Here is a 21,771-nt window from a genome sequence, read left to right on the forward strand (position 1 = left end):
GTTCTCATGTTGTTCGTGTATTTGGCTTTTCCCTTGTGGCTGGAAACATTTTCTAAACATTAAAATTACTTCTCAGCAAAAGCAGCTGCTGTCCCACTGTAAACTGCCACCACGGTTCTACATGGGTGATGGGCTTTGCTGCAGACTGCTCCCTTTTACACAAGCATGATGTAGACTGTCTCTCAGTCTAACAGCAGAAGCATCGAGCACCTTCTATGTGTCAGCTTTTATGCAGGCCCCACATTCAGCATCACTGCCCACTAGGAAGGGAGGCTTGGTCAGTGCTGTGAGCCCTTAGAGAAGCTCAGGTCAAGCTCCTTCCAGATTCTCCAGCTGAAGTTTGTATCAGCCTGTACAAGCCAATACAACAACTCCTGATGCAGATATCCTGGTCAAGCCCTGCTTTCAGCCCTGGAGCTCCTGCTGTCAACGTGGCTGTACAGACAGGTAGAAATATGCTGAACACAATCCCACCTTCCAGCAACTCCATGCTACACCCACACTTACAGGCTGTGCCGCCTGCCTGCAGGCTGTGAGCTGACAGCCCTCAGCTCAGCATGGAATGCAGTGAAACAGACAGCACGCTGCTGGAAATGGCACATAGGGAACTTTATAGAAGGTCGTGTGGTTTCTTTAAACATTTTTACAAACACGTAACAGAATCTTGGAATGTCAGAGTGGATCTGTAAACATTTCCAGTCTACCAGCTGTAGTAATTGGTCTTTAATTCCTGCATTGGGGTAAAGTGCTTCATACATAAGGCTATCTGAGCAAAGCAAAGGTGCAGGATATTCCAGGCAGGCAGAGTTCATACCCTCTGAACAAGATGGTTTCTTCTCATCCCTTCCCTGCAGCTCTGAGTCACCCATGCAACACAAAAAATGTCCTCCACCACCTGCTCCTTCAGCCACAGCTCAAACTTAAAGAGCTATTTATCTTCACCTCTTATTTTTTTCCTTTTGTGCCGCATAATGACTTATCCTCAAAAGCTTTTGATACACACCTGTGGTTCTGACATGCAGTATGTGTTTCTGGCTGTTCTGTTTCAGAGAATGGCTTGAGGCAAGGAAGGGAGAGAAAGCAAGCACAAAGGTTAGGCTGTTAGTAATGGGATGTGAAGCCTTACTGCATGGTGGCAGCTGCCACACCTCTTCTGTTATCCCAATTTATTTCCTGGTGGAAACCACAAATCAGGAGTGAACAGATTGCTTTCTCTTGCTCTGGGAATGTGGGTAAGAAAAGAACAAGCACAGCTCAGGTCTGCACTTGCATTTATTATCCTCTGTTCTACAGTCAGTTCAATCCTTCTCTGAAGATGCTTTCACCAGCACTGAGTTTTTCTCATGACAAAGAGTAGTGACTATTGCTTGTGCTGCCGGTGGGGAGACCGCTCACATCCCCAGCTACTAGTTTGTCTTCTAGGAGTAGCAGGAAATGGAGACCGTGAATTAGTCTGTTAAAAATGCCAGGAACTGCACCCCGTGTGATCAGAATAGAAGTGTAAAAGCATGGTAATGCAGCAAGGCACTGTTGGAAACATTACAAAGAGCAGCTTTCAAAGAAGAGGGGAAGAAGAAGAGAAGCAAAGATCAAGGTTGTATTGTAGATCTCATCAGTTGAAAGGCTTTTCAACATACAATATTGGTCAAAATCCTGTGTAGTGCCAGTCGCAGCTTAGAGCAGAGGTGACCTTAGGAGTGACAAAAACATAGCCCTTCTGATAAGGCATTTTTCCAAGTCCCTGCTGTTTACTGCCCTGATACCTCCATGATATTTGAGACACAGACAAAAAGACTGGAGGACTTTTTTGTCATTGTTATTTTAAACACAAGAGTCACCGTCAGCTCCAACACTACACAGCTTCCATTCAAGAAGGCACGTTAACTCTTTGGTGTAACATCTTACAGGAGCAGCAGTACTTTGATAGGCAGCACAAGCTCTTCAGTTAGTTTTATTGTTTGCTCAGTGCTTATCGCAATCTACTCGGCTACATCAATGGAACCAACACCTGAAGTCCTGTTCTCACCCTTGTAGATGGTCAAAGTTCGCTGCAGCAGACAGTAGCACAGAGGCAGCTGGTTCTGTCCCCTGTACGTTATAACTAAAGTAGATAGCGAACTGAAGACAACTCAGTTGATTCCCTGCTGCATTCCTCTAGAGCAAGGACACGGTCTGACACCTCTCAGCAGGACCAAAACAATAAAGAAATCCCTCAGCTACTGAAGGAAATATGACACTGCTGTTGGCACACTGGTCAGTTTCCCAAAGTGAAGGTTTGAAAATGAAGGGTTGTATGAAACTCTGGGCAGGAGCTTGATAGTTCAAAATGAAATGAACTCAGAGTGCCATAAGCTGTATCAGCTTTGAGGATACCAGCCTTTTGTTTTCAAAATAGGGGGTGAAGAAAGTAAAAAAACAACCAAAAAAAATCCCAACAACAGCAAAACAAGAAAATCCTGCCCCAGAACCACTGTCCTGAAAGAGGCAACAGCTGCCAATGTAATATGGAGTGTTTTCTCAAATAACCTAATTCCAGTTTCTTTAGAGGTTGTGCAGCCTGTGCATACGGACAGCACTCTGTACACCTCAATTAGAGGATTCTTGCTTGGACAAACAGCAAACTCCATTCTTTTTGTGGGCTTTTTCTATTGTTTTTTTTTTAAATCAGAAACTACACTTTTCCTCCCCCCTAACTGAGAAGCGCGAGGTTTCATTGCCAAGTACAAGCTCACGGGGCACAGCCCACTCAGACCAGATCTTCCTCTGGCACATACAGCATTTTCTCTATTTGACTGCTCACCGCTTCAAAGCTTAACAAAGGAGGATGGGTACTAAGACTAAACAAGTCCCTGTCTGTAACCAGCCAGCATCTTCTAAAGGCAGCGGGAACGAAGAGCATTTAAGAACATGGTTAAATGTTGCTTTTTTAACACTTGCTGTGTTTCCAGTCATGACAAGCTCCTGCAAGGGAGAGGGAAAAGAACCCAAACAAACAAACCCTGCCCGCCCCTTCTGTGCCATTCTTGAGATGATGCCTTATTTGCTGTTTTACTGTAGAAACTTTTCCCTCACCAACTGGCTTCGCTCTGGTTCGCACACAGAATCTCTTCTACATCACTTTGGAAATCATTGGGAGAGATCTGTCACAGCTGTTTGCAGTTAGTGAACCAGGGCTACTACATAGGAGGAAGGGCTCAGAAGAGAGTTAACATTTCAATTGCTATAAAAAGCTCTTTATAGTGTATTCTGAACAAGGTCGTTAAACAAGACACCCCACACACTCCTTGAGGCCCAGCACCCCTGAACTTCACCCACAGAAAGTGCACTTTCCCTCATACCAGGGGGGAAATGAGGGTACGAGACTGGGCAAATAGCTTATTATTTTGCTCTTGAAGAATCTAACCCATAATTTCTACCTGATTGAGGAAAATTTCATGTTGCATTTCATTTTCTAAATAAAAGATACATACACACACAAAAAAAAGCCTTTTGTGATGTGAAGATTTAAATCTATTTCCTGCTACTGAGGAAGTTCCCCAAAAGGGAAAATACTGTAACAGTTCCAGTTTAACAGTGAGCGCTCACCCTTGATAATGTGCTTCCTTTCTACCAAAAGAGAACAGTAAGCAGCCAAGCATCAAGCTCCCCTTTGGCAGCTCACTTGGTCCCACAGAAGATAGGTTCGGGGGAGCCCTGATCACGTTGAGTTTTGCTGTATACATTTACAGTTTGTTCACTTATCACCTTCTCTAGAATTCCCCCTACAATGTAACATGACACACAAGTTCTCTTCCTCTACCATTTGCCTCAAGAGGGAAAGTCACTGGAGATACAAAGTGAGACACTGAGAATAATTAGTCCCTTTATCGCTATCAGGTATCATCCTGAACGCCCCATTACTGAGGGTTGTGCTATTTCTAGAGAGAAAGAACTGTCACTGACATTGCCTTCTCTCCACACACTGCAGTGCTACCCAGAGCTGGAGAAGACAACTGCAGCAATACCCGATAAATACTGATCTCTGCTAATCCATTTTATCAGCACTGTGTCCCAGCCTACCAGCGTGACAGGATCCTTCATTTCGTACTGGACCAGAGGACAGGCTGCCATGGGCTCACAGCTCTCCCACAGTCCTAAACAGTGACTCAGCAGGTGGATGTCAGAACCTCCAGGAGAATTAAACATGCTCTGCTGTAGCTGTCCAGCTTGGATAACATGAAAGGATTACAGTTAAAGAGCATCTTGTTCAATTACATTCCCATTTATGCCAGGAAAACTCCTCTAGGTTTCTCAACCCAGACATCTTAGGCCCCATACTGAATCAGACAAGCAAGTCTCCAGGCTGCCCTGCAACCATGAACTGAACCGACACTGATACACACTGTGCTGAGCCTCCATGGGAAAACCGCTGTGCTACAGCAGTGCTGTCCTGCACCCAACCAGGTTAGTGAGCCTGGACACTTAGTACAAAATGCAGAGCCATTGGCAGTAACACTGCAGCACCTACCGCACCATGCCACATCCTGACCCCACAAAGTCTGTCTGCAAGATAACAAAACTCAGCTCTGCCCTAGAGCATTCCAAAATAAAGAGTGTCTTTTATCTGTATGTTCTGCCCCACATCCAGTCTGTCTAAATCAGAGAGCAGCTCAAAGCAGCAGTATTTAAAAAGAAAAAAAAAAAAGCTGTTATGAGGATTCATTCTAACATCTGGAGGTAGAGGTCCAACCCCTCCCTTGATTGCACTTCTTGCTCATGGTAGTTGCTCGGAGTATTAATTGGAAAAGAAGTTCCCATCTGGAGGTGACAATGGTGGAGTTGGCATATTGCTAGATCCCACAAAGAGGCAGCTCAACTTCGGCTTCAATTCATTCCAAACTTTACTCATCTGTGAGTAGAAAAGAAGACAGAAGCAGGAGAACAAAGTAAGGAAGGAACTCATCACTCTGTATTTTAGCAGCAGTTTCAAGATACCCAACAGCACAGCACAAGTTTGATAGAGCACTTTGAAGAAGTCCAGCGTACCCAGGCCATCTCTTTTAGATGATGCTATAGTGACAGAACACAAATCTTTCTTTAGAAGCGTTACAGGCTAGCCTTGATCCTCAACCCCTTATTGGAAAATACCTTAGGTGACTTATTAAAAAGTGATGAAAGATCCCATCTGGGTTGGTGATTAAAGGAGGCAGTCCCACTAGAGAAAACAAGTTCAAACTTTTCAATCTTGTTTTGGGAAAAATAGCATAGGTCAAAAAACTCACCTCTTTGTGACCCTGGATCTGGGAATTGACAAAGGCCCCCAAGATGTGAGATGTGAGAGGCAGATAGATATGGATGAGCTGTGTCTCCTGATGCAGGCAATACAAAGAGAAGTAATTCCGAAGCTCCATGGTTAGGATGGCATTTTCTTGCTGAAAGAGAAGGAATTCAGTGAAACACAGTGCCAGGAAGTAGGTGTCAGTAGGAGATCCGTTTGCAGCAGAGAAAACAGTATTCCTCACCAACTGGCAATTCAAACACAACAGGAACTTAAAAAGGCAGTGCCTGGACTCACGGGATATGACAGCAACTGCACTTTCCATCACACAGAATATTGCTTTCCTCAACTCCTGCAAATGTCATGTCATGTTGCCAGAGAATCAGTAATAAGTACTGAGGAAAACAAACGTGTTATCCTTGTAGCACAGCAGGTAGCTCAAATTAGTCAAGTATCAGCTACCCTTCCAGGCTAATGGCTCTCTGCAGATATGACTGAGCTGTACCACTCTCTGCTTCCCCCATGCATCTGCAATACCTCCACAATTCGAGATTCCAGTTGCTCCACTGATTCTGGTTCTTTGTTCTGCACAGTGGCACTCATCATCTGCTTCTTCATCATGCTGTACTTATGCAACGCTCGCTGGTGCTTGTGCAGTACCCCCTTCTCATGTCTTTCACACAGGTCCTTTATAGAGGAAAAGCAGCAAATAAAAAGCAGGTATTGAGTGAAAGCAGGACATGGTGCTAAGGGACAGTGAGCAGGCAGGTCAAGTACATCAGGAACACAAAGACATGGTCAGGCTTTATATTATTTCTATGCTGCAGATTTGTTTTCCTTTCTTCTTAAGAGGGTAAAAATGTTAGCTAAGAATTCAAGAAACAGAAGTGCCACTTAAGCTCGGTGGCACAGGTCCAAGCAATCTGTAACATCACTTTGGCCAACATTTTGGATCTTATCAGACCACTTATCTTCCATGACCTTCTCAATATTAAGTGCTGGCAATTAACTGCAGTAATTGCTTCCCAGCGCCTTTCTATTTCAGTCCGAGGAGCATGGGAACGTCAGGAGAGGCTGCCAAGTACAGTTTCATTAGGTGCTTCTAAAAGAAGTGCCTTTGACTGAGAGATCAATATTGAAAGCAATTCTTTTGTTTGTAGCTGACCTCGTGAATTGTCTCCGCTGACAGAACAGTAGCCGTCTCATTCATTGTTTTGACTCAAAAGCACTCAAATCCAGAATCCATGCAATTCAAGCAGTTGATTCTGAATTCCTCCCAGATGTGTTTGCCATTTGGCAACATCTCATCACAAGAATAGCTGATCAGTAAGGCTGTGCAGCTAACTAAGGCTAACAGCCACTTCCATCCCTCTGCCACAGGCCCGCAGTGCCTCCAAGCCACCCTCCCTCTAAACAACTTTCTCACTGGCAGAAGAACAGCAAAGCTCACTTTATAGGACTGGAGTAAATCCAGGAAAAGGTTCAGCTTCTCCACCACATCATTCTCTTCCTGTTTACCCTGGAAAACAAGGAAAAAGTACATTTTACGTAAGCCTGGCAAGAACCAACAACACAGTTGTTCAAATCCTTACCCCATGCAGGCCCCCCACAGCACTCTCTGGGGCATATCAGCACTTACACAACTGCATCAAAAAATCTCTGAGACATTATGGTAGCACTCAGCCTTCAGCATGCAGAGCAATAACCTGAACTGGAGTGAGCACAGTGATTCCAACTGACTGATCACTGCAAGCAGAGCAGTTTGTTCCCCAGCGCTGTGTGCCAGACCTTTCAGCTCTCTCAGCCTCCACATCTGTTTTCATAGACTCCTCCAATTTCTGGCTTCCCTTCTTACAAGATACCTAATCCATTAAGTCTATAAATACCTGCACATGTCCCATAATAGTTCATGCATCAGAAAGCATAAATAAGATGCCAAGCTAAGTTTGACAACTTTGTTTTTTTCCTTTTACTAAATGCTGCCTTTTCTTCCCATGTCAGTAGAGCTCTCCGGAACAAACTCTAGAGAAAAAGAGCTGGTCTGGTTGAGCTATAAAAGCACATTGAATGCTCATTTGAACACAATGAGATGAGAAGACAAAAATATTACTTTTGCTTTCCAGACTGTCACAATCTTGCATCGTTCTCTCATTATCACACTGCACATTTGCAAAGGGCAATGCTGTGTGAATGAGTCCCATGTAATGTCTAAGTAACATGAATGTCAAAATTTGATTCAGAAATTCCAGGTTCTCTGCAGCAGGTAAATAACACAGCACACAGGCCTTTTGGACAGCTCAGTACAGCAAGACAACTGAGCTTGTCCAATAACCACCTAAAAAGAAGAAAGAAAGCAGGCGTTTCCCTCCTTTCCTTTTCCCTGTTATATTCTTTCCCCATTCAAACAGTCCATGTCTTTCATTCACACCTGAACAAGCAGGCTGCTGGCTTACGATGCAAGCTTGGATTACAGTCTTGCTTTTAACTTTGTAAATGTCTATGCCTGTAGAGCTCATGATTCAAGATGAAGCTTAAGACAGCAACACACCTTTCTCACTATACAAAAAAGGAACACACACACACAAAATGAACTCACCTGCTGCACAGCCTTATCTGCCAGAAGTGCAAATTCAACAGACAGACCCTTCAAGGCCTGTTTCAAAGTCCCCCATGTGCTATTATTCAAAGCAGCCCAGGAAGGAAGCGGTGTAGTGTCTGAGCCCAAAGCACTACGAGAACAGAATTCATCATTAAGTTTAGGAAACAAACTCCATTTGGTAGATGCACAAGTTTACAGAAAGCAGTTCAGAATTTCAGAGCTCGCAGCGCAGAGGTACTACTGCACAGTCACACTGCCCAGTATACACTGGAAGAAGAGACAATATAACCAGTACCCAAGTGTCAAAGCATTGCTACTTATTTCTGTTGGTCTATGGAATACAAGCACAGGATTTCTTATTTTTCAGTTAGGAAGACTTGATTATAGCATACAGCACGCGTTCAAACACTCATTCTAACTACACTACTTGCAAGTAAATCTCACAACAGTTTCAGTTCCAAAGCAACAGCAGAAGTGTTGACACGAGCAAATCTTCTTTCACCCAACCTACCTTAGTTCCTTTCCAAATATGAGAAGATCTGAGGCGTTATCAATGGCTCGAGATGCTATCCTCTCTGCACGGTCCCGGAGCTTGTAGAAGCTGTTATAAATATTCCGGATGAGCTCCCTGCTGGCAGCAAATTGGGCCTGTATGTCAGCTGGGAGGAAGTCCTGAGGAAGCACAAGGAAGGTTACTAGTGGATACACCAGAGACATATTCATGTATCACAACAGTAGGTGCACCATACAGTTAGGAAAGAGACAAACTTCCCTGGCACTCTTCCCCTCCATGCTGTGACAGCTTTGGAGAGATCAGTTTTGTAATTTAGATAGACATGTCAGAAGTCACACAAACACCCCCAAATCTTGGAGGTAGAAAGTGGTTCAAATACAGGTACAGACACCAAAACCCACAAGTTTACTACACAGTCAGAGAAGGAACTGGGAGGTTTCCAGTTCACAGATTCTGATCAGAAACTACTAATAGCTGCCAGCACTGCTATGGTGAGCACGTACTGAGAGTTCAAATAAGTTCTTACTGACCCATGCACCACCAGTAAGAGCCTCAATTAAGTTCCAATTGCAAAACCTTCTGCTGCCAGTACAGGAACCTGAGCAGCCACTTCAAAATTGCTTAAAGAGCAATGAATGTATGCTTAAAGGCCACCTCAGCACTAAACACTGGGATAAAGAGATGAGTGCACAACTTCCACCTGACTTTTCTAAAGCAATCCAAATTACTCTCCCACAGTGAGAAAGACAGAACAATGACTTGAACACCAGAAGACATCAGTTTAGATATTAGCTCTTAAATCATGTGGCCTGGTCATTTGTTTCCTATGCAAGTAAAAGTATTCACTAAGAATCAGGTTCTGAGAAGGATTTGTCATCTTGTGTTCACAAACCAGCATTTAGTTAGAAATATCAGGTCTACTGGCTCAAATATTTATTTCTGTTTCCTAAGAAATTTGGAATTTAAAAGTCCTTCCAAATCTGGAAACAGCTCTCCCCTACCCAAGAACTCTGTCACCAAACAAACACCAGAACTGATCCACGTGGAGAAGAGACATTTAAATCAGTATTAAATGAGGTAAGAATTAATCATACACACCTTGGCTTGGGTGGCCAATCTGCAGATCAGAAATTCATCTCCCACTCCCTGGACCAACTCTCTTAATTTATTCTGCACATCCTAAAGAAGACAAAGTTTTTCACATTCATTTGATTCTAAGGAAAGCCAGCCTGCACAGGACTCACACTGTAATAGTAAGGCACATCTTATCAGATTGAGCTTTATTCAGGTGAGGTTTAGCTGAAGGGGAACTGCCCTAAGTGTTCTCCTAAGAAAAGTTACCATTTTCAAGAAATTGCATTCCTGGCATCAAATGAACTTACATTTCACTACAGAAATATCACAGAATTATTACAGAATGGCTTATGTTGGAAGGAACCTCAAGGATCAAACTCCAACCCTCCCCCCCCCATCACAAGCAGGGCCACCAACAGCCAGATCTGGTACCAGACCAGGCTGCCCAGGGCCCCATCCAACCTGGCCTTGAACCCCTCCAGAAGTGGAGCACATACAGCCTCTCCGGCTGAAAGAAAATGTTCCTCATCACAGGGAGCAACAACGTGCAGGTCAAAAACAACTCTGAACTCTGCCCAGGAGAGCAGTGACAGGAAGGTGTGCAAACTCAGTTATCACCAACAAATACTCACTGAGCCACTGAATGACAGAAAGAGCTTCAAGAGCACATCTTCTGAGAAGGGGGGATGTCGAGCCACCAGGTTTATAAAGCGCTTCAGAGCTCTCCTCCTTGACTCTATGAATTCTCGATCAGCTACAGGAAGGAACACCAAATTTCTATTAATAGACTACAAAATTACGGTTGCTCAGAAAGAGAAAAAAGAAAACACTCCGTCCAGTAATTTCCTCGTACAATAATGTTATTTTGCGTTGTTCTGGCTCACTACAACCCGTTTACCAGCTCCTTTTTACTGTAGCAATACATGGACTCCTAGACTAAAATCAATTATTTACTGAAACGTATTAAACTTAGCAGTATGGGTAGGAGACAAGGCAGCAAAAAGCTCATTCTTGCACAGACAAAGCAAAAAAAAAAACAAACCAAGATAGGATTTTATACAGTTATGCAACAACTTAAATAACAGAAGTTTAAAAATGGTGCCTACAGAAAATGTTTGAGAAGGAGCTTTGCTGTGCCTTCTGTCTTGGGTTACTCCATTGGTTTCTAACAGTTACAGCATACTTGAGTGAAACGATACCAACTCCAGACTTCATTCTTAGTTACCTTAAGCAGACTGACAAGCTCACTTTTATAATGGGGAAAAAAAAAATGAGGGAAACAGTCACTTCAAGGCACTTGGTTGATCTACAAGAAAGACACCCTTTTGTAGGTAAGCTCAAAGTGTGATTAATATTCCTGTAAGGATTCTATGTGAGGGAACACTACAACATACAACATCCTGCTGAAGATGTTCACTTAACATCACTGCGCTCCTGTCCTGAACTGAGCTCTTACAATTATTTATTTTCAGTGATATCATCTTGATCACACTCACACTGTGACTTCCAGACAAAACAAAGACCCAAGGTTACCTCCCAGCATCCGCTTTGGTGGAAGTGATGGCACCATACGATATGGGAACTTCTGCAGAAGCATCTCATGGAACACCACAAAATCATTATATCGCCTATAGACTGAGCATTTGAATCTCTGCAATAGAGGAAGAGAGAAATAACTTCCAATCAATCCATAGGTTGGACAATCAGCAGCACTTCCACAGCTTCCTAATGTAAGCTGCAGAAAGAAAAGGAACATTTACATCCAGAGAGCACAGAAATGAAATATTCCTCATTCCTTGGGGCTCGCGGTTAGAAGATGGTAGAAAATACTGCTCTCCCATTGGAGCAGCCTGTAAGAAGGACTATATACAACTCTACATTTTCTCACCACTTTTGCTTTGCACATCACCCACCACTTACAATGACACTATGCATTTCCAGAAGTAAAGTAAGGAGGCAGAAACTGGAGCACAGTGGGTACAGACCCAAGGGCCTCCCTGTCTGATTTGAAATCTGATGCTGATTTACGTTGCAGATCCTTGATGGAGATCAAGGGCAAGTTATTCTACTTTCTTCAGAAGCATCTACAGCTAGAACTGAGAGGGATGACAGCAACTGAAATGAGGTGGTAATGGACTCCTAAATTAAAAACCTAGAGAGACCAGCAGGGTTCTTCAGACCACTGTCTTGCAAAAAACAGAGTCCTCAAGAGCCCACAGAAACATTCATTCTGTTTGCCATTTCCCTCCCATACAACAATCTTTGATGATCTTTCAGACATTAGTCTAAAGCCATAAACATCACCACAAATAAGTGATGCCAAATATGTACAAAAGCTCAGCTGTTGCACAGTAACTGTTTCTTTGGTGGCCTAGGACATGCAAATTGCTCACAGACTAGTTTGAACAGATTTCAAAGCCACCTGATCTACTTGAGAGCTATTTCACTCTCCATTCTATATAAAAGGAAGAGATGCATCAAGTTCAGTTTTAGCCAACCCCGCAAGCGGAACCTACAGGTCACGATTAGGGCAAGTAAACTGGAAACAGCCCTGACTCTGCAGAAGGATTTTCAGTAACTTCTGTTTATTAAGGATTTCAGTTTAGCACTGCCAATATTATTTCTTCACAAGTTCTAAACAGTCTGAAACACAGAATAATGGAATCATTGATCTTTCAGTGTTACACATCTGCTTTTGCTCAGAGCTCATGTTGCAGGTGTGCCTGGTTAGCCAGTAACCTGAATACTACCCAGTGACTTTGCAAAACTAGCTGACGATGCATCAGACCTCGGCTAGAAGACGTGCCATACTGCAGAAACACCTGTCAAGAAAGCATAAGCCCAGAGAATGTAAATCCACCCAATACACCTGGCCTGCTCAAACCAGCATCATCCCACAGAGAAACTCGAGACAGAACTTTGCCAAAAGCAAGTGCACACAGATTCCTCAGAGGACGCGTTCACACTGAAAGCAGCGCTTGTTCATGTTACCTTGCTGGAAACTTCATATTCCACATGTTTCAGAAAAAGGCCCTTCTTTTCAGGTATAAGCTCCACCTGCACGCTATCCTTGCTCAATAGCTCTTGCAGGGTGTGGGGAAGCAGCAGTGGATTTCCCGGGGGTGCCTGCATTAGGAATTGTTCTGGTTCCCGTGGTTCATTCACTGGAGGCTTTGCAAAATCTGAAAGACAAAAAGAGATAAAACAGTCCAACCGATCTAGAGACGATACAGCAAAAGGAGACTTAAAATATCCTGCTCCCTCTCTCAGAGCTCCCACAGTGGTGCAACACCACCAGAAGAGCACTCGAGCCACTCCTCCCCCAGGAGGCTCTGCCACTATGCTACTATGCTACTTCCCACACGTTCGAGACATCGGTACCTCCCTCTCCACTACACCCAGAAGCACCACCAATTATATCAAGTCAGGAAGCCATCTCTACTGAGCAGAAGAATCACAGGCCAAATTCATGCCGTGATTCAGCTCGGAGGCCTGTGTTTCCTGTCTGTCCAGCTCCCACCACAGCAGGATCTGCCAAAAATGAATCAAGCCCTGGCTCAGCACTTTTGGATCCTGCCTAGAACAAATCGTGGAAGTAAAGAAAACGTGTTATTTTACTACTCTGCAGAAAGTTATTGCATTCATTTCACATGGCATTACAAAGGAAAGAGACACTTTGTTTGACACAGCTATATTAAATTGTATGACAGGGTGCTGGAGCGTGCATGATTTACAGTAATTTACTATGTCAGTATGTTTAAGTTCAAAAGCAGCAGGAAACGGATCCCAGCAATGTTTATCAACCCCAGAGTTCCTCTATCTCAGCAAGCTCAGGCAGAAACCTACAAATGTACAGACCCTATTGCTTGTAGATAAACCCATCCTGTTTGGGTCTTATTTTGTTGAGTTTTGGGTTTTTTTTTTTGTTTTCCCCACACACTGAATTCAGCCCCAGCTGGACAGCTTAGGGTCTCTCTGACCAATGTAATTCACAGCAAGATGCAAAAGGGAACAAAAATGGCCACGGGAGAGAGACTGCACCAAACGGGAAAGGAGGATGATTTGGAGCACTCTCTTATTACTGAATGACCAAACTGAAGCCCACCCTCTGAATCTGACTTCATAACTATAAGTTACGTGACTGTAAAGGAAGCTCACATCCTTCTGCAAAGCAAGTTGGTTTTTTTTTCTACCCATTTTACACATAAGAGAAGATGGAAAAATGTGGATTTAACCCTGGAATCTATTCAACCCATACCTGAGTTTTGCTCTCCAGCCTGGAACAGATGAGCTGCTTCCTCTCCAAATATGTCTGTCTAACAGAGACATGGTGAGCAAGCTCTTTTACAAAGTGAGTTGAATCCACTAATGAAAAAGTGCTTAAAGCTGTGGAGTATTAGCTATCCCCCACCCCCTTGCAAGCATGTAGAAGTTGCAGCCCTTTTTAAACATATCTAAAATGTTGACAACATAAGACCACAGTAACTACAGAAACAAGAATCTTCCCTGCAAGCTTTGATACATAGTTGAAAAGGCTGGTATCTGCCTTAGAGGTTCCTTCAGGAGGATACAGATTCATAACCTCAACTTGAAAGCCCTGACCTTCTCCTGAGGTTTCCCACCTGCTCCTCCATGTGCTCAAGGCTCTGGAAAATGGAGAACACAGGCAACCTCCAACTCCTCAGATGTGCAGCTCCAGTCTTTGTTCTGTAGAAGGGCTCAAGGAAACCAACCCAAACCCAGGACAAATGACCTTATCCCACACGTCTTGCCAAGCTTCAGGTTCATGCTAACATGACTCAGAGAAGCAAGTCTTAACACCTCTGCTTTAATTGAATAATCACCTGTTAACTCCACCTACAAAGAGCTTCTAAAAGTTCCAGTTAACTGCCAGAAAACTGTTGTAAAAATACCAACTAATTCAAGCTTATATGGGACTCTGCTGAAGCGTGAATGCATCTATACTACATTTCAAATAGATGCTGAACTGAGAAGGAAAGGAAGGAAGCTCAGGACACGGAGAGTAAGGCAAATTATTTGCTAGCATAGCAAAACCCTCCCACCTAATATCTGATGGTGCTGCAGGGTATCAACAACCGTGCTATCAAGAGGAAGCAGCAAAAACACTCACAGAGAGCACTATGAACAGCACAAGGCAGCCTTGCTCCTGCAGCAGCGGTTCTCCCGGCTGTGTGCCCTCGTAATTTGTGGTTTGAATTGCTGATTCACATGACTGAAATGCAACGTGACGCAGAAGGTTTGGTTATTTCTGCCATGCAGGCACACACGCTTAAACAGAATTCCACAGTCCTGTGTTGCTCAACCACTGGCTCACATTTCAGGGGAAGTCACAGCAAACCAGTCTCCCAAAGAGGAGCTGGTCCAAACACAACCCACCTGCTTCTGAGAGCAGCACAGATCTGCACCAACACAGCCAGCTGCCAGCTGGGATTCTGCAGCACCCATTACACCCTGACAAGGGGCTCAGCACCAGCTGATGAGCTAATACAACCCCAGAGGGAACAGATCTGGACCATGAGAAAGGACTTACAGAGGAAATACTGAAGGCTTCATGTCTATCCTTAAGTCCCTGGATCTGCTGCAGGACTCAAACCGTGCACCAGCTGATGCTGTGAAGGACTCCCACTTTCACTGCAGTGACAGCAGCAGAGTGAACCCCACACAGAGATCGAGACACGACATTCCTTCACTTGAAAGACTTTGCCAAGTTATTCTCTAAATTCGTGTTCTAAAACTCGTTTACAGGAAATACCTTCCCTTTATCAGCAGCTCACACATCCGGCTCTTCCCAAAACATTCTGTAGCTCCTCTACATCCCACCTGGTCTAAATCACACAAATCAGATAACCGTACAGAGTGAGTAATTACACTTTTAATTAATAACATGTCTTCCATATTAGCAGGACAGCGAGCCAGTGTGAACGTGCACCCTCGAACACCGGTCTGAGAACACGACGGTTACTTTGGAGCTGTTAACTTGTTCCAGAAAACACCACTCCAGTGTTAACATTAACCCTGCACAACAACACACTGCAACCATTCAGCAGCCCGTCCTTTGCCCTGCTTACTGAAGAGTCAATTCAGAAACAGCCTGGAGAGTCCTGGCCAGAAATGGTGGATAATACAGGCTAGGAATGGTGGATAATAGCGCCAACTCATTGGTATGAGCTCCTGCATTCAAGCAATAAAAGGATTTACACGCACTGTAACAAAACACTTAATGCTTCCCATCACGCGCTCTGCTGGAGAACAGCTAATTTTGAAACGTTCCCTTTCATCTCAGATCATCATCTAGCAAAGATCATATACATAGAGCTGTAAATGAATGCAGAAATGAGGTAGGAAACGGTACCCTGGAACACAGTGAAGCAGATAAAACAAAATAAGCCCTTTGTGCAAGCTGCCTCTTGGCCACAGCACAGCTCTTCAATCTGCTGTCAATAAGACATAGGGAAGCAGCCTGGGGTAACTGAAAACAATTTGTTATCAAAGTTAGAAGGCATATGCACACATATACAAACAGACAGAACAAAGAGGCAAGAAGTAGAGGATTAAAGAAGCATTTAAAACACAGCCTAGTTTTTGTTTCCTTCTGAAAGAACTGCAATAACTACTGCCCTGTAGGACAGGCTGAAAGGACACAGGGAAGAACTGAAATGGAAAGCTGTGCCCCTCCATGCATTTCAAACTCCAGTCGGCAACCAGAGCTCACCGCTCCATCCCACACCAGCAGCCCCCAACCCGCCCTGCACAGCTGTGCCCATCTCCCCGCCCTGTTGGAGCGGAGGCAGCCAAAGCTGGAGGGCTTCTCTTTGGATTGCAGCTGCCTGCCACACGTTGCTCTTTATCACACTCGGGTGCTAATCCAGTCAATGTATGTGACATACTTAAGTAGAAGGTGCCATAGAATCACCGGTTGCATGTGTAGCAGAGCCCGAGCAGGGTGTATTTCTGTGTGCTGACACCTCTCATTTCCCCCTGGTAAAAATGCAGGTTCCACCATGAGCTCCTGAGCAAGGCACACTTCAAACAGCAATCACACAGCAGCACTTCCCTTCTGCCTTCTCACCAGAAGCCCCTGGAGCCATGGAAATGCCTTTCTTTCCCCTGGCTGTGCCCAACACATTCCTCCCTGTTCTGAGAATTCCCTTTCACTGTCCATCCCAGCCTCTCCGAGAGCACACACTGCAACTACAGCATCAGCTGCCTTCCTTTTTATTTTTTATAGTACTTACACAATCTGAAATCCCCTGAAGACTAAAAAAAGAATAAACAGAAGTTCTAGGGAGGGAAAAAAAACCCACACACGCAACAAACCCACCTTTCTTCTTAAGGCTTTAGATATTTTTAAGACTGAGACAACTGTACACAACTCAGTTGTTTCTGTATTTCAAAGGAACTTCAGACCACATCATTCTTATTTGGAAAGGAAAAAGCTGAAAGAACCAGCCTACTTCATCCAACCAAAATGATCCACAGATCTGGAGGTACAAGGAAAGTCTCACTGTTAACACAGATGGTGCAGCTGCAGACCAGATTTGGTTGTAAATCCACACTGCCCAGTGCCAAAACAAGGCAAGATGCTACCAAAAATGAGACGTAGGAACACAGGTTCCAACATTCTGCTTTCCTCCTTAAACTCTCCAGCTCCCTCACTGTGGATACCAAACACGTGCTCTGTGCTGGCTGCTCTGGGCTGTTGTTTCCTCTGTTTCGAGGGCTTGGAGGCAGCTTTGGTGGTTGGTTTTTGTTTGATTCCCCAACTGAACTTCAAATTACTGCTTGGGATTTGGTGCAAGAAAAGCAGCAGTGTAACAGCTCAAAGATATTCAAGTAAAGTTACCTAAGCTTCTCTTAACAATTTTTAAGTGCTAACGTTTCTGCATTTCCCCTACAGCCATAGATCAATAACTGCTTATCACAATCACATACTACAAGAGGAAAAAAGAAGAGAAAAAAACAGCAAGTTATCTCTTTCCAATATCACAGAGTAAATCTGTATGCCAGAACAGAGAACCAACTGGGAGCCTTGTGCCCTGCTCTTGTAACCAAGCTGTTAGATCAAGTGATTAATTAAGTAATTTCCCAGTCTGGGAACACAAGGAACGCATTTCATCTCCAAGTCAGACACGCAGCCACAGAGTTGAGCTGCACAGACACAGAGTGGGATGGAGCTACACATGTCAAAGCAGTAACAGGATTAGGGGGGAAAATCCATTGAGGAATTTGCACAAAGACTACAGAGATAAATGCCAACCCCTGGCTTAGGACAGCCCTCAGCTCCCAGCGGAGGACTGAACTTCCCTCCTTATTTACACCCAGCTCTAACAAAGAGGGTGGAAGTGTGAAAATTAAGACCCGGTTAACAAGAACACGTGCAAACGTTCTGCAGGAATCAGCTTTCAGGAAGCCATGAGCCATTGCTACGTCCCATAAACATTCACACACCAGTCTTACACAGGGCACTTTATCTCAACTATAAATCTGCCAAGTTCCCACAAATGCCCCCATCAAAAGAAGATAACTTCTGCTTTGCAAAACTCAATCCATGTACTTAAGCACTGTGCCAACGCCAGTCTCTGGATGGTCTTTTTACCCCTTTTTCTCTCTATTTTTAACAAGCTCATTCATTGTGTTAAAACACTCCCATCCTTTCGTCCCAGCTCCCCATCTCACTGCAGCATCTCCCTCCATCGCTCTGTGACAACCCACTACAGCTTGGTGGCTCTGAAAGAAAACAAAGCAGTTACACTCAAACTCTTCCACCTGCAGTGGGTGCAGCATTCCCCACCAAACCTTAGTGCAGCTGCACACACAGCTGAAGATCTGCCATCGGAAGAGAAGGGGCAGCCCCCCATCCCAGCCAGCACAGCCACACGAGCTCCCTGCAGTCACTGCAAAACAGACTCAAAAGGGAGCAAGAGCCAACAAAAAGTATTTTAGAAGATCGATACAACTAACTCAGCAGAAATGATTTCACATATTGTTGTATAACCCCCTGAATGGGGACTAGGACAGACACAGCCAGGCTCCAGCCCTTCCCATCACACAGCTGAATTACCTTCACCTGTGCTCCCAGGGCTGACTCAGCACTCGCCTCAGGTGATCCAACAGTTCCCATACAATTAGCCATTAGCGTTTTGTTTCTTCTTTTTTATTGTTTCACAATACTTTGAATCCTGCAAATTAGATAATTCACACGCCCTTGTCCTGCTACAACACCCACTGACAAATTGCTGCTCCCTGAAGAAGTTCAGTGTGGGTGTTGGCTTCCCAAGATCTCTGATCCCACAGAATCACACAATGACCCGGGTTGGAAGGGACCTCAAGGATCATGTAGTTCCAACCCCCCTGCCTGGCAGGGCCACCAAACATACACCTTTACTAGATCAGGTTGCCCAGGGCCCCGTCCAACCTGGCCTTGAACACCTCCAAGGATGGGGCATCCACAACCTCCCTGGGCAGCCTGTTCCAGGGCCTAACCACTCTCCTAGTGAAGAACTTCCCCCTAACATCCAACCTAAATCTTCCCTCTTTTAACTTAAAACCATTTCCCCATGTCCTGCTAATCCCAAACTAGAACACTACAAATTAAACAGATACCACCTTTCACAGCATACTCCTCTTCCACTATGGCCATCAAGTATTCACTCCGTGTCCACAATATAACCTTATTCCAAAGAAAGCCACACTTTCTAAGGCAGAGCGGAGCAGTTCAGCAGCAGAACCACCACCTCACCCAGCTGAGCTCCAGGAGCTGATGCCGAACCGCATGGACATACCTGAGGGAGCTCTCTCTTTGACACAGTAGGACATTTTTTCCACAAAGTCTGCTGCTCAATGTCCCAATATCTTACATCAGCCCTGGACGGAAATATTCCAAAACAACACATTGATTTACGACCGTGTGATGTGCGCCAGGAGCACCAGAGGCCCAATAGAATCCTCAGAGGGGATCCCGCTTCAATTCCAACCACAGCACTTTCCCCTACATACTCACTTGTAACCCCTCCTTGCAGAGGACAGAAGCAAAAAGCACTTAAAGCACTCAAAGCACAGCCCCAGTCGGAAACTGCCGCGATCCATCGTCTCCCAGCTCCCCGTGCCCGGGATCGGCCCCGCGATGTGCAGAGCACAGAGAAGCACCTTACGGCTTCAGGCGGGGCACGAGGCGAAATACAGTCACCGCTGTGGCTGTAGAAGCTCCCGGCCGCGTGGCTCAATTAAAGCCCCCACAAGGGCTCAATTAAACGCGGCGCTCCGGACCGGGCCGCCCCCACCGCCCCAACGAGGCTCCTCCGCCCCGGGCCGAGCGGGACGAGGCTTCACTGCGCGTTCCCTACACACGGACCGAACCAACAGCGGGTACTGCCGACAGAACCCACCCCATCGGTGCCGGGTCCGGCCGAGCAGCCGCCGCCCCGGGGAGAGAAGGGGAAGGCGGCCGCGTTTTACCTCAGGTTTTAGCGGACACAGCAGCCCTGAGCCCCCCTTCTCAGAGCAGCAGCACTCAGGGATGAGCCCCGCGGCGCTGCCCGCTGCCGCCCCATCCCGTACCCATATACCCATACCCATATACCCGTACCTGTGCCCGCGCTGCCTGCGGGCGGGTCGCCGTCCATCGCGGCCGCAGTCATGTGAGGCCGCGGCCCGGCGGGCGCCCTCCCCTTCCTCCTCAGCGCCCGCCTGTCAGCGCGGGCGGGGCCGGGAGGGGGCGGCGGGGGCGGGTGGCGGCGCAGCCCCGGAGCCCTTGAGGTTGGAGAAGCGCTGTGAGGGCTGTAACACCCGCTAACCGAGCTCCACAACGCCACGGCTCCGCTGCGCCTCCGTGGCAGCTTTGGGGCTCCACAGCCCTACCTCTGGTTGTACTCCTGTCCTCAGTGTAAGGGAACCAGCGTTGGCAGTGTGAGGGTTCATGGGTGTACATGTAACATGAAATAATACGGCTCTTCCAGTCACACGGAGAGCAGGACGTGCTACACAGCTCCAGGCAGACGAGACGTACCAACACAACGTTGGGTGTTTTCTTCCATGGAATTACCCTTTCCCACAGTGTTTCATTCCTCCTGCCATCTGGTCGTGCCCTTCAGATGGTTCCTGCACTAAATATTTTATATATTTTGAAGGATTTAGATACTTACAAAACATTACTGAAATCACTTGTTTTTTCCCCCTAAAGGAAAAGACTACAGAGACACAAACGATTGGACAGATTCTATTTCCTTCTGGGATCCCCACAAGTGTGGGTGCAGGCTGGGTCTGTGTGTAAAACTAAAACATCGTGGCATTATTTAAGCTGAGAGGCCCTTCAACTCGTGTTTGTGCAGCTGAGTGCTGAGTTCTGCATGATCAGCTCTTCTGGAAGCAGAGCACTGCATCACTTTTTGCCCATATAGCATTTTTTTTTGAGAAAATGAATGGAGGAATCAATGTGTTCCTGTGTAACTACGGATCTCCAATGGGTCTGTGCTTCAGCTAATAGAATAACTACTTATTTGGTATAAATAAGGTGCTCTAACTTGAAGATTGCTTCTGTTTGTCCCTGTGTATTTTAAACACAGCAAAAGCTACTGGAAAACCTATAGAGTGAAGAAACTATCACTAGAAAAAGGGCTGATGTCACCAAGATGCAGGCAATAAATGTCACACACAAGCCCAGGACTACCCGAGGCCCCGGCCTTGCAGTGGGTCATTCAGTGCATGGCCCATCAGTATTAGATACAATTTCATACTGTTCATAAGGAGCTCGATCACTCCTTTAGAATTCAGGTTAGGAATCATTGTCCCATCGTTCTCAGATCACTTGCACGCAGTAAAATACACAAAGCATTTCTGCTTTGACAGCTGTTACAAGAAGCCATTGCTGATGGACTTCTCACCCCAAATTTCCCACCGATTGGGACTTCTGTGTGTGCAATACTTGTGGGAGCAAACTTCATCTGTCAGCAAAAATCTACTTTACAAGTTGTTCCACTCGCCCTTGGATTGCTGAGTAAGCACCGGAAGGCAAAGAGTAACAGCAAGAGAGCATGGGGACTGAAGGAGGGAAGGAAGGAGGGAAGGAGAGAGGGAGGGAGGGAGGGAGGGAGGGAAGGAAGGAAGGAAGGAAGGAAGGAAGGAAGGAAGGAAGGAAGGAAGGAAGGAAGGAAGGAAGGAAGGAAGGAAGGAAGGAAGGAAGGAAGGAAGGAAGGAAGGAAGGAAGGAAGGAAGGAAGGAAGGAAGGAAGGAAGGAAGGAAGGAAGGAAGGAAGGAAGGAAGGAAGGAAAGGGAAGGAAGGAAGGAAGGAAAGGGAAGGGAGGGAGGGAG

At 45.5% G+C, this 21,771-nt stretch overlaps 1 protein-coding gene across 3 annotated transcripts; it reads right to left on the reverse strand.

The window, feature by feature from the left end:
* Nucleotides 1-588: 588 nt before the first annotated feature.
* Nucleotides 589-20,104, reverse strand: SNX8 (sorting nexin 8). 3 transcript variants are annotated; one of them, XM_085514635.1, is made up of 12 exons: nucleotides 20,051-20,104; nucleotides 19,248-19,329; nucleotides 12,436-12,626; nucleotides 10,978-11,095; nucleotides 10,077-10,198; nucleotides 9,469-9,549; nucleotides 8,368-8,528; nucleotides 7,854-7,986; nucleotides 6,708-6,776; nucleotides 5,795-5,944; nucleotides 5,262-5,411; nucleotides 589-4,888 (listed from the first exon to the last, which is right to left on the reverse strand). In XM_085514635.1, the coding sequence occupies exons 2-12, from the start codon at nucleotides 19,279-19,281 to the stop codon at nucleotides 4,775-4,777; spliced, it is 1,323 nt and encodes a 440-aa protein (XP_085370761.1). In that variant the 5' UTR covers nucleotides 19,282-19,329; nucleotides 20,051-20,104; the 3' UTR covers nucleotides 589-4,774. The 3 variants fall into 3 exon arrangements, with proteins under 3 accessions (XP_085370761.1, XP_085370762.1, XP_085370760.1); XM_085514636.1 differs by having other exon boundaries at nucleotides 20,045-20,104; XM_085514634.1 differs by lacking the exon at nucleotides 19,248-19,329.
* Between the last annotated feature and the right edge of the window lie 1,667 nt (nucleotides 20,105-21,771).

The sequence above is a fragment of the Coturnix japonica genome, chromosome 13, assembly GCF_054131305.1.
Source record: "Coturnix japonica strain WE chromosome 13, WE-NBRP24, whole genome shotgun sequence".
Lineage (NCBI taxonomy): Eukaryota > Metazoa > Chordata > Aves > Galliformes > Phasianidae > Coturnix > Coturnix japonica.

Excerpts from the sequence above, each read along its gene's own strand:
- SNX8 (XM_085514634.1), bottom strand. The coding sequence starts at position 20,102 with ATGACTGCGGCCGCGATGGACGGCGACCCGCCCGCAGGCAGCGCGGGC. Across the intron at positions 11,096-12,435 it reads AATATGAAGTTTCCAGCAAG|AGATTCAAATGCTCAGTCTA; the intron begins GTAACATGAACA and ends CCTCTATTGCAG. Across the intron at positions 7,987-8,367 it reads ATATTTGGAAAGGAACTAAG|TGCTTTGGGCTCAGACACTA; the intron begins GTAGGTTGGGTG and ends CTGTTCTCGTAG.